This window comes from Rattus norvegicus, chromosome 12 (genome assembly GCF_036323735.1).
Source record: "Rattus norvegicus strain BN/NHsdMcwi chromosome 12, GRCr8, whole genome shotgun sequence".
NCBI lineage: Eukaryota > Metazoa > Chordata > Mammalia > Rodentia > Muridae > Rattus > Rattus norvegicus.
In genome coordinates this window covers 11,152,398-11,165,475 of record NC_086030.1, presented here as the reverse complement: position 1 = coordinate 11,165,475, position 13,078 = coordinate 11,152,398, and the positions used below count along the sequence as shown (strand labels likewise).

Genomic DNA, 13,078 nt, shown 5'->3' with positions numbered 1-13,078 from the left:
TGACGTGAGTGTGAGTCACCCAGGGAGAGCCTGGCCCCCACTGCTGCTGGCTGTCCTTCCATCCTGCAGTCCTAAATATGCCAGGGACCCTTGACAAGATGTGATTTATTATAAAGGCCTTTACCTGCTGAGCCATCTAATGGGCCCCAAATAAATTCCTTTTATCCTCATTTTATAGACCTATAAAGTAATAGAAGCAGCTTTGAAATTCTATACACAGATTAATAATCTATTAGACTATGAGATTACACAAGCATATGTATAGAACTACCTTTTTTGCTTTTGTTAATTTCTCTGGCAGGGGTAAGTTACTGTGTGGACCAGGTTGGCCTTTCACTCAGAGCTCTTCCTGCCTGTCTTCCCGGGCGCTGGGATTAAAGGTGAGCACTAGCACTGGACCTAAACCTGGGTCTTAATGGAGGGAGAAGTAGGACCAACACAGGGAACAAAAAGCACACAGACTCCAGCCTTTCTCCTACTCACTCAAAGTTGCTTCAACAGCTCAGTCACTAAGCGCCTCATCAGGCCCCGGGGCCACAAGCAGGAGCTCCTGGAACTAAATGTTTGTAAACTTACTTCACTAAATATTTCTAAGATAATTCTAGCTTTATTTTGGGCAATACAGTCTGATTTTTCTGAACTAGTTCGTTTCCTTTTGGGGAGGGGGGAGGTGCCACATGCACACCAATCAGACAGTTGAAAAGGGAGTCTATAACAGCCCCCATAATCTCTCCGTCTTCATTTTCAAAGCAGCCCCAGAAACGCTAATCTCTGCTGTGATAATCAGATCAGAAATGAGCTGGAGAGATGGCTCAGTGGTTAAGAGCACTGACTGCTTCTCTAGAGGTCCTGAGTTCAATTCCCAGCACCCACATGGGGGCTCACGACCATCTTTAATGAGATCTGATGCCCTCTTCTGGTGTCTGAAGAGAGTGACAGTGCACTTAGATCAGTGACAACTATACCTTTCAAGCTAGCATGACACTTCCATGTTTGTTTGTTTTTTTTTTTGAAAAGTAGTTCCCTTTATTTCTGTGGTGACTCAGAGTGTCTCTCCTACCTCCCCAACAACTAGAAATAAGGAAGGCTGATATTCCACTGATAGTCTGAGTACTCAGCTTGTCACTGACAGAGTAAGACAGACAATTACTCAGAAGCATTGTAACGAGACGCCGTTTATAACCTGGAGGCACACGTGTGACTCTGACAGCTGGCGCCGGTTCGTCTTGTCCTCAGTTGAAGAATCACACTTAAAACTGGGATTGATTCAGTGGCGGATTTCTGTACTCAAACCCAATCCAGACTTTGATGGTGGGTGAGGGAAGGGGGGTCTTCACAGACTTCACCCCTCACTCGGAGATGACTGGAGCACCCACCTTGTCCCTTAGTTTTTTACTCTGAAAAGGGGAGTAGGACTGCCTCATAAACTCATGAATGGTGCCCAGAGCCTTCCAGGAACCCAGGGCCAGGCTTACTCCTGGTCATCCTTTCTTTCTTTCTTTTTTTTTTTTAAGATTTATTTATTTAATCATATACAAGTACACTCTAGCTGTCGTCAGACACACCAGAGGAGGGCATCGGATCCCATTACAGATGGTTGTGAGCCACCATGTGGTTGCTGGGATTTGAACTCAGGACCTCTGGAAGAGCAGTCGGTGCTCTTAACCGCTGAGCCATCTCTCCAGCCCCCTGGTCTTCCTTTCTTTTGTCCACTTTACTAATACACTGATACCCCTGTGTGTGTATTTACTTAACTAAAAATACCTGCCTATACCACTGTGTGTGAGTGTATATGTGCATGGACTTTAATAAACACGTCTATAACTGTGTGTGTGAGTGTGTATGTGTGAGTGTGAGTGTGTGAGTGTGTGTATGTGAGTGTGTGTGTGAATGTGTATGTGAGTGTGTGTGTGAGCATGTGTGTATGTGAGTATGTGTGTGTGAGTGTGTGTGTGTGAGTGTGTGTGTATGAGTGTGTGTGTGTGTGTATGTGTGTGTGTTTACTACACCTCTGATACTATGTGCATTGCAAGGTGGCCTTTGAAATATAAAGAACACTAAGGAACCCTGAGAATTCAACACCAACTACAGAACCCACCAAAGCCCCGACTGGGAGGGAATGAATCAGAGTCTTGCCTTGTCATCTCTCCCTCTTGCTCTATAGTCCTTGTCCCGACTTGCAGCTTTATCACTCTTCGATATCTGGTGTGCTCGGCCCACGAGGCCCCGGGCTCCTGCCCCCATGTCTTTCCGCAGAGGCCTCACTTCTCGGTTGGGACGCCTGATTTGAGGTGGTGCTCTGACCAAAGAAAGACAGTTAAATAACGATTAATCAAAGACAGGAAAGCAAAACCATCTTACTCAAGAGACTGTCACAGTTTTCCCTCCCAGATGATGGTTGATACAATTATTAAATACAGGTGACACATATGGCTGCTTGGCCAAAGGAACTACTGACGACCAACAGAGGGCAACCTGTGTCCACCTGGTAACCTCAGGACTCTGCCTTAAATTGAGGAGACTTCGCTTAGAAACAACTAAAACCTTTTCCTCAAAGGGTGGGACTTTGGAAGAGTTTAGATGTTTTCTGCTTTACAACCGAGACAACGTTCTCACTTACGTTGGCAAAGTCCGCATTTCACTGTGCAAATTACAAATGGCAGGGCCCAGCACTGATATATTCTTATAAACAAAGCCATGTGTGTGGAGAAATATATCCATGGCTGGTGAGTGTCAAAAATTCTCCTAGGACTCCAGGTGAGATTAATAATTTCAATAAATTCCTGACATCAGTGTGCTCACTGAAGCACATTTTGTCGGTACATTGCAGCTTCTATCGTGCAAGGCTGAGCCCTCCGGAGAGGCTTCTCAGCACAGCACTCTGCTGGGGCCTCTGTCACTCCAGCTCTACCTTTCTCAAACCATCCATGCTGTTTCCCTACCTTCCCCTGGTGCCCTGCAACTGCCTTTACTCTCAATAGCACACTGACTGTCCCACCTCCAGCCTCAAGGCAGTGTATTTTAGCTCTCTCCCATTTCCTGGGGCTTTCATTAGCATTTATTAATTATATACTAATGGATCCATTGTGACATTTTCACACGTGTACATGATGTGTTTTAGTCACACTCACCCTTCAGTAATCCCCCTCTTGCTCTCTACTAACCCCTTTGCTCTTTCAAACTAGCTCCTCTCCTTCTCTCCCTCCCTCTCTCCCTCACCCCAGTGTGTGTGTGTGTGTGTGTGTGTGTGTGTGTGTGTGTGTGTGTGTGTGCGCGCGCGCGCGTGCTCCAAGAGTTCCCTTAGAGTTGGTCATAGAAGCATGTGCACCTGAGCCATGGCTACACCCCTGAAAAGTCCATTAACTGGGGGAAGAGTGGGGTCCTGAGGCCCCTCCCTATTCCATGATGGCGTACTGAAGGTTTCAGTCTTGTGAAGATCTTGGGGAAGTAACACAAACTTCTCAGGACAGCACAGTGAAAGTCGGTATCACACCGTGCTCCCACTGTGCTCCCACCGTGCTCCCACCCTCCTCCCAACTCTTATATCTTCCCACCGCTCTGTCTGCAATGTGCCCCGCAGGTCTGGGCTTTTCATTCATCCCCAGGTTTCCTTCCTGGCATCATGGAGAGTGGCACAGTGATAGTGAATGTGACAAGGCGGGAACATGGACACAGCCATGCGCTCCAGGACCGATGCAGTACTAAGACGCTGCAGTTCTAATGCGGTCCTATGCTATGGTTGGATGTAAACTGGCTCTCACGGGCTTATGGGTGTCACCTGGTCCCTGGCTGGTGGCACAGCCCCGAGGCCTGGCTGGTGGGGAGTGTGTTGTTTGGGGCATGCTTTTGGGGTGTAGCCCTGTCTCATCTCTGCATCTGGGCCAGTCAAATGAGCAGCTGCCTCACACTTCTGCCTCCCTGGACTCCTGCAGTGACGCCTTAACTTTCATGAGGAAGTGAAATCCCCAGGTTCCTGAGTCACTGTAACAGCCATGAGGAAAGTAACCATTATATAAAACAAACAAAACAGGTAAAACCAAAACCAACCCCCCCATTGCATATTCATATTGTCGGAGTCTGCTAAGGATAAGAATGGCTGCGGAGAACCACACCAGCGTCTCTCAGGCTCCACACCTGGACACCTTCATCCTCAGTGTGTTCAACAGTTATGGGACAGCCATTTTTAGTATACAGCTAGTGACGCTGCTGGCCCCAGAAGAAGACAGAAATAAACCGTAGTGTGAGAGGAACTAGGGAAGAGGTCCCAGCAAAGTGACCAACAGATGCTTTGGGCACTCAAGTTTTATCACATACTGCCTCTACGCCATCTTTAGTCACTTCAACAGTCTGTCAGTCAAGTAAACATGTGAAGAGACAGGAGGCAGCAGTGCCATGCACACCTTTAGACCCCAGCACTCAGGAGGCGGAGGCAGGCGGGTCTCTGAGCTCGAGGCCAGCCTGGTCTACGGAGTGAGTTCCACAATAATCAGGGCTACACAGAGAGAAAAACCAAAACCAAGAGGGGAAAAAAGAGCCAGAAGAGGCTGGTGAAAAATGAGGATAGTAACGATAAATTGTGTCTAGGGCACGTCTCGTCTGGGGTCGGCTCAGGAGGACAGCACCTGCCCAGCACACACCAAGCAGTGGGATCAACATCTAGCACAGAAAACAGAAGCCCAAGCCTTTAGTATCTCCATGCAACCTTGCTGCTGTTCTTTGGGAGAGCCCAGGCCTGTCTTCTTACCATTTTCTGTTTTGAGGAAGGGATAGAGTGTGTTTGGGTACAGGTCTGCTTTATGTATTTGTGTATTTTGTGTATGCAGAAACATCTTTCCTACGTCAGCCAAGGGCATCGGCAAAGACAATGAAATGAGGGTCTCACATCAAGTTCCTCCGATTGCTGGCAGTTGTGCTTGGCTTCCTATTGAGCGACCGTCACTGTGGTCCAGCTTTTGAGACTCCATATCGGCATGGAGCCCCTGCTCACCTTCAGCGAGCCCAGCCCCTACAGCTGTAGGCTCTGCAGTTGCTGGGCTTGCCCGGAAGGCCTTGCCATGAACCCCAAGACAGTCCTGACTCTCGGCTTGCTACTTAGCAGCTGCTCAGAAGCCCCACCACAGTCCTCTTTGTGTGCACATCTGGCTGGGTGAGCTATGACGTAAGATTTCCTCCTAGGCTTCCACAGGCTGCCGCTGAGCACACTATGCTTGCTGATGGGCTGGTAGAAGGCCTGGATGAGGTGCTCAGCCAGCAGTAGGTGGCATCTGTGGCAAGTCCCGTGTCTCGTGGGAGGTCTGCATGTGCTGGCTCCGTCTCCTGTTCCACCTCACTGCAGCTGGATATTACACGTGTAACAGACTCGGTCAGTGTCCCAGAGGACACTCTGGGACACTCTCTTTCCTTGCCCATTGCCACATCACATGCATGGTGTCACTGTGGGGACTCTCTGACGACTTCCAGGCTGTATAAGCAACAAACTCATGAGGCCTCTTTACTAAGAGCTTTTGGCGGGGCTGCACAGTGCCACTGAGCTCAGCCCTGACGGTCAAAGACCAACACTGTACTAGCAGCTTTTCAAAAGCACAGAGCGACTAGCTAGCTAGTCATCGCAGCGCGGTGAATGAACACTAGCCTGGGCCTCTACGCTGAGGAGCAATGGAAGAGAGCCATGTTCTAAAAATAAGAACTGATAGCTTATCACTAATGGACCATCACTGTGAAAACCACCAAGCTCGTCAGCAGGGAAGAAAGCGGGGAAGCAAGAGATGACTAAGGAGTGGGTGTGCGCGTCCCTTCAGGAAACGCGTCTGCAGTGCCTACCCTGCACCACACATTGTTCTTGCTGCAGGACTGGGGGTGGGGGTGGGGACAAGCAAACGTGCAGTCTGTACAAAAGGACAGACTGGGCTGGACTTCCGCAATCATCTGAGCTAGAACAAAGTAAGGGTGTCTGTCAGCCACTGGGAGCTGCAGCCCTGCCCTGCCCACCCTGCCAGGCCAGGCGGATCTTCATACAATCCACACACTAACCCACTTCACTCTCACAGCCTTCTCATGGGGTGACTGCCACGATGATCTCCATTTACAGGGGGAATTCACAGAGGGAAAATGAAGCTGGCGAGCTTGTCCTCGAGGCCCCTGAGCGGCAGAGCTAAGAGGAGACACCCTCTGCCCTCAGAGCCAGCACTGGTGTGTGCAAAGGCATCAGACTTCCCAGAACAGGAGCTCCTAGGAGCAGAGACCTTACTCTTGCTTGTCTGCACCCCATGGGCATCAGGGATGACAAATTGAACTGCATTGGGAACAGCACGGGGTGTGGGGACTAGATACAGGAGGAGAGCAGGAGAGAAGAGGCCACAGTCAGAAAGGAAGGGGAAGAACACAGAGCCATGGGAAGGTCACCAAAGGGATGAGAGGGACAAGAGTTCAACAGAGACAGCAGACAGCAAGTGTCACAAAGGTGAGGAGGGAACTCGGAGGCTGCGGACGGTGTTATTACGCTAGTGAGTTGCTCAGTGTAGCCAAGGGGTCAGTCCAATGCTGCAGTGGCTGGGAATCCAGGATTCCTCATAACAGAGCGAGCGGCCTATGGGTTACACTCAGCAGCAGACAGCGGCTGGCGGGAAAGGTACAGCGAGGCAGAGAGCTTTCAGTGCAAATGTGGAAGTGAACGCACTCCGGGTTCACTCTGCATCACTCTGCTGCTTTCACTCCTTCGTCTGTCTCTTATAAATTAGAATGCCTATTTAGAAATAGCCAAATTTAGAGGGCTGGAGAGATTGCCCAATGGTTAGAGCACTGCTGTTCTTGCAAAGGACCCTGGTTCAGTTCCCAGCACACACATGACGATTCAACCATCTGTAACTCCAGTTCCAGGGGATCTCATGCCTCTTCTGCTCTCTGGTGTATGGGCATATAAGAAGGCAAAGCACTTACATACATGACATAAAAATAAATCTTAAAAAATATTTTAGGCTCTCACTGTAATAAATACCTATATTTCCAAAATTCAAGTATTTTGTAGCAGGAGACAGATGTTTCCTACAGAAAGCTTACATAAGAAAAAGTGAAACTTTAAAAATCAAAAACAAAGCCCAACAAGATGCCCTCCCTCTTCTGACACCCTCACCTTCCTGTGAAGTGACAGCTGTACCTGACCTAGGAGCTGGTTCTCTGCATGTGCACCTTGCTTCAACTGAGCTTTCTGTATACACTACCACATAAGCACCACTGCATCAGCACCCCTGCATCAGTACCGCCACCAATGCATCAGCACCCCTGCATTGGCACCTCTGCATCAGCACTGAGACCTGAAGGGTACTGGCCCACAGCAATGCTTCTTACCCAAGCATTGCCTTTCCACCATGGCAGCCAGCACAGCCCTCCTGGCAGCACAAGCATTTGACCCCTCTCTGTAAATAACTAATGGAGACGCCAGGGCTTCCCCAACCTCCACGCAACTCTGCTCCCCTTGTCAGTGGGACCAGCTGAACCAACTGTAGACCCACTGTCTCCATCCTGAACCCATTCTGTCCCTCTCTGCCATTCCAATCTAGCTGTATACACGTGGTACAAGCTTGAAATCTCAGACCTGGAAAAGCTGAGAAAGGCAGAGCAGGGGTTTGAGACCAGCCCAGGCTTTCACAGTAGATCGTGTCTTAAATATCCAATTAAAATTTTAGGATGTGTCTTTCTGAAACTGTCACTGACTTCAGGTGAGCTCAGGCTGCTAGATCCCATCTGACTCCCAGCCCTTGTCCTGGAGTGGCTGTTTATGGGAGGCTGTGAAGATTAAATCATAAACCACATACAGAACTCAGCAAACGTGATTTATTATTGAGACAAATCACCTCTCTACCTCCGTTCTCCTAGCAAACTGAAAGCAGAGGCTGTCCCATATTCCGGAAGACAATCTAACTCTAGAAGGTTAAGGGAAAGGGTGTAGCACCAAACAGGCCCTGATGCTAGCCCATAACCTCTGCACCATATAAAGAACCGTAAAATGTCTGTTTCCTGAAGTGGAAACTTAAGGGTTCTTTGGAGACTCACTTGTGTGGGATGGTGTTTTGCTGGGGCAAACACGTGAAGGAACATTTAGCTGAAATGGACACAGGTGAAAGACTGAGGCAGACTCGTGAAGGAACGTTTAGCTGAAGCAGACACAGGAGAGAGGATGATCTGCTAAAGCAAGTCCGTGAAAGGACACGTGATGAAGGGCTCTGTGCTAACAACACACATGTATTAGTTCGCCTTACACTGCATAGTTGAGGAACATTTGTTATGGCTCCACAGAGAGAAACAGCAAAAAAACTTCTGCTGGTGCGCCACAATTTCTTGCTGCTTCCGTGGACTTGGGGTGATTGGCAGAGTGATGTCAACTGAGACAGACACACGTGGTGAGACAAGCCATGTGGAGAACACATGGTGTTTGCAGGGAGTAGAAATAGAACTCGAGGGACAGTGATGGAGGCAGAGCTAGGCTTGCTTACAGAGCTCGCTGTGCAATGCCTGTTGGTCTCACATCTTCACTGATCTTCATTTCGCTGAGAGAGGCACAGCCTAGAACTTCTCCTGGTGTTCCTCCTGGTCCGTCCTGCTGATTCGAGCCGAGGCTGAGGCCAGGCTGTCTCTATTAGGTCGTGCCACCAGTGCTGATTTGTGTTTGTTATCCTGACTCTACCACACTGGACAGCTGGTGTGTGAAGTGTTTGCAAGCAGATCAAGCTGCCGCTGCTGACCTGTGAACTGAACTGCTAATTTCCAGATAACACAGATAGGAGTTGCTCCAAAGAACCTTTCTTTTTTTTTTTTTTTTTTTTTTTTTTTTTTGGTTCTTTTTTTCGGAGCTGGGGACCGAACCCAGGGCCTTGCGCTTCCTAGGTAAGCGCTCTACCACTGAGCTAAATCCCCAGCCCCCAAAGAACCTTTCTAAACAGGTTCACTTCCCCTGTATCCTTTCTTTCATGTTACCTCTGATGGGTTGTGGGCTAAAAAGGGAGTTTAAAGCATTTAAGAGCAATCATTAAAAATAGGCATTTTTGGGGTTGGGGATTTAGCTTGCCTAGGAAGCGCAAGGCCCTGGGTTCGGTCCCCAGCTCCGAAAAAAAAAGAACCAAAAATAAATAAATAAATAAATAAAAATAGGCATTTGAAAAAATTAAAGTAACAGTCAGCTGACACTCTTAAATAACTACCATTACCCTCTGTAGTCTGTCCTCAGCTCTAATCCTGGTCATAGATGATTACCTAGACCTGCCATTCTCTCATTCTCACCAGCTATTAGTCACCAGGTTGAGTCCATTTTACCCAGAATGCTCTCATGCCCACCTACACCTACAAGACCAAATGCTGCCAGGGCAGGGGCCATCTCTGTGCGCCCCATCCAGTGTGCACAGAGGCTGATGCAAAGCTCCATGGGTAACAGGTGCCAGCACTCCTGAGGCTGCCACCCCATATAGGCCAGGAAACCCAGTCAGAGCAGAGGTGACATACTTACAAACAGAAAACGGCAGCTTCCTCTCTCAGTTCTTGACTCTGGCCTTAATCAAACCTTTTTATTATTGGCTGTTTTTTGTTTTGTTTTGAGTATTGACAGTTACCGAAGCCACCAGGGTATTCAGACACCTGGCAACAACCTTAATGTCAAATCTATAAGAAATCCCTCCGGGACTTAAGGAAAACCAATATCCTTACGTGTACATAGAGACACACTGTACCATCTCCCCAAGCATGCATGCACACGCACACACATGCACACACACACACATGCACACACACACACACACACACACACACACATCTACAGAGGCCGAGGTCAAGTGTCTTCCTCAGTGGCTCACTGAACATGGCGCTCCTTGACTAAGTCAGGAAAACCCAGAGATCTTCTGTCTCTGCCCCCCAGCACTGGGACTGCAGGTACGCACTCTACACCCAGATTTAATGGGGTGCTGCAGATCCAATCTCAGCCCAGCGTGTTCACACAGTAAGCCCTTTACACCATGCGCTCTCCCCAGCCCCTCCCTCCAGGTCTTGATGGAATAGCATTAGAAGGCCTATTTAGGCTTTAGTCATAAAATCACCTCTACAGAATAAACTAAATGATTAATTTCAGATTCACATATACAATCCCATTTGCCCCTACCCCAAAAGGTATGATTGGCTAAAACCTACCACATGGGAGTATAACCTGTGTGTCTATCATGAAGAACACCAAGTTCCTCAAAAGAGACACTGGCGAGAGAGATCAGCAGGTAACAGCACTGGCTGCTATTATACAGGACCTGGGTTTGAGTCCCAGCACCCACATGGTGGCTCACAATTGTCTATAACTCCAGTTCCTGAGGATCCAGTGTCCTCTTTTGGCTTCTGCAGGCACTGCACATATGTGACCAAGAGGTACATAGACATGCGTGCAGGCAAGACATTCAGGCACATAAATAAAAATAAAGAAAAGTTTTAAAAATTAAAAATGGTACTGCTATACGATCCAGTAATCCCTCTTGTGAATGTTTATCTAAATAAAATTGAATGGGGGTGTTGATCTGCACCCCCGTGTCCATTTCAGCCCTATCCACGTGAACGAGACGTGGAAGTAGGTGAGATCACAAGGAAGACGCAGTGAATGTCGGACAGACTATCATCCAGCTTTAAAGAAGACTGTTCTACTTGCAAACACGCAGATGAACCCAGAGGACACTGTGCTAAGTGAGGACTCTGCAGAAGGACGCATACGGGGTCTTATTCATGTCTACAATCTAAACCTTCAGATCACAGCACTGCAGAGGAGAGGGCTGGTTACCAAGGCTCAAGGGAAGGGAGACAGGGCTTCTTGGACCATTCTGGGCCCCTTAACAAACTATCCAGCACTGGGTAATCCAGAACGAGCAGAAATGCCTTTGTTCTCATCTGGATGCTGAGAAGTCTGGGTCTGAGGAGCCCACACCAGCAAGGACATTCACACGGCATGCTCCCATGCCTGAGGGTACAGAGGAGTGGCTTTTACCTACACCATCCACACCACCTTCTTCATTAACAGCACTAATCCATCCCTGGACCCCACGCTCAGGACCTGATCCCTTCTTACAGACCCAGCCTCTCCATGCTGCTGCCCTAGGGAGTGAGTTGCCAACACAGGAGCTCTGGCAGACACTCAGACCACAACCCAGGGTGACACTGTCACAGGTAAAGCTCCTGTCATACGCAAATTAATTCTGAACATCTAGCATACATCAAGGTGACCACAGCTAACCATGTGTACTATATACTTGAATTTCGCTAAGGCAGATCTTGTGTTCTCACTACAAAAAGAAAAAAAAAGGCAAATTATTGAAGGGAGATCAGTTTAATTGTGTCATTATTAATTCATAATCTAATCCCATCATTAAGTTGTACACTTTAAATAAAAAATCTACTTTGAGAGGTTGGGGATTTAGCTCACTGGTAGAGCGCTTGCCTAGCAAGCGCAAGGCCCTGGGTTCGATCCTCAGCTCCGAAAAAAAAAAATCTACTTTGATAAAGTTGGAAAAAAGATCTATCACTATTTACTTTTTTAAAATCAGTAGAGAATATTTTAGGGACAGAGTGGGTGGCTCTGAGGCACTTGGGGTGCCGGCAAGAGGACTTGAGTTTGTCCCACAAGTTCCTGCAATGGCAGTGATGTGAGCTTCTGGCCCAGCTCCAGTCAGTGCAAGGCCTTGTCTCAAAGGACTAAGGCAGGGAGTTGAGAATAGCATCCTCTTCATACCTCCCTACCTGCACACACACACACACACACACACACACACACACACACAGAGAGAGAGAGAGAGAGAGAGAGAGAGAGAGAGAGGAGTCTATTGATTCTATGCTATGTTAGATATTGTTCCAGACACAGACAGTCTTAGGTTCAGCTCACAAGAGCAGTTCACCTCATAAAAGAGACAGGCTTGCTAAGCCTAGATGCGAAATGCTCCCAGAGCCATTCCGCTAGTGTAAGGAGCTGACTAACATCCACCTCTGTGTAGGTTAAGTCTGCTATTGCTCTGACCTCCCGCCGAGGCCTACTCTCACAGCTCAGTTTAGTCACACTTAAGGCAATGCATTGACCTTATTATAACAGACTGCGTAATCTAAGCAGCTGCTGGTGATTTAAAACATGACCGTGGGTAAATTCAGCGGATCCATGGCACAGAAAGTCCAACTTCAAAATAAACAGAGCAAAAGCACCAGTGGAAGCCACCATGTGCACCCGCCATGACACTTGGCTGGAAGATGAGAGGAAGTTCAGGGGTACAAGTCCATAAACTGAACCAGACGGAAGCAGGCCGGCCCAATTAGTAGCCAAAGCCAAGAACATGGACTACAGCCCTGAAAGACTTTGTAGGGTACTAAAGTATATTTCCCTATTGACTGAAAGCATTATTTCAGTGCCGTGCTCCCACAGAGAAATTTCACCATTACATTTAAATTATTAAAATTTATTTCATTAAGATTTTCAATTTCTTGGGCCTGGAGAGATGGCTCAGTAGTTAAGAGCACTGACTGCTCTTCCAGAGGTCCTGAGTTCAAATCCCAGCAACCACATGGTGGCTCACAACCACCTGTAATGGGATCTGGTGCCCTCTTCTGGTGTCTGAAGACAGAGACAGTGTACTCATATGCATAAAGTAAATAAAGAAGTCTTTTGTAAAAAGATTTTCAATTTCTTTATTCTCCCAACACTAGTAAGCATTGAACAAGTAGATATTAAGACACAGAATATATACCAAAACATAGCTGCAAATGTCACTGGATGGATGTGCTACACTCCTAGGGCAGAGAGCACACACAGAAGGCCATCAGTGCAAGTACTGACCAGGGCTGATGAGTACTGACCAGGGCTGATGAGTACTGACCAGTGCTGACCGAGTACTGACCAGTGCTGACCAAGTACTGACCAGTGCTGATGAGTCCTGACCAGTGCTGATGAGTACTGACCAGTGCTGACCAAGTACTGACCAGTGCTGATGAGTCCTGACCAGTGCTGATGAGTACTGACCAGTGCTGACCAAGTACTGACCAGTGCTGACTGAGTACTGACCAGTGCTGATCAAGTACTGAC

At 48.0% G+C, this 13,078-nt stretch overlaps 1 protein-coding gene across 5 annotated transcripts in view; it reads right to left on the bottom strand.

Annotated features, from left to right (window-relative positions):
• Window positions 1–13,078, bottom strand: part of Katnal1 (katanin catalytic subunit A1 like 1) — a 61,396-nt gene that overhangs the window by 26,855 nt on the left and 21,463 nt on the right. For all 5 annotated transcript variants that reach the window (XM_006248817.5, XM_017598482.3, XM_017598481.3 and 2 more), the window contains exon 4: window positions 2,137–2,299. In XM_006248817.5, coding sequence (XP_006248879.1) covers window positions 2,137–2,299 — 163 coding nt within the window. The remainder of the gene's footprint in view (window positions 1–2,136; window positions 2,300–13,078) is intronic.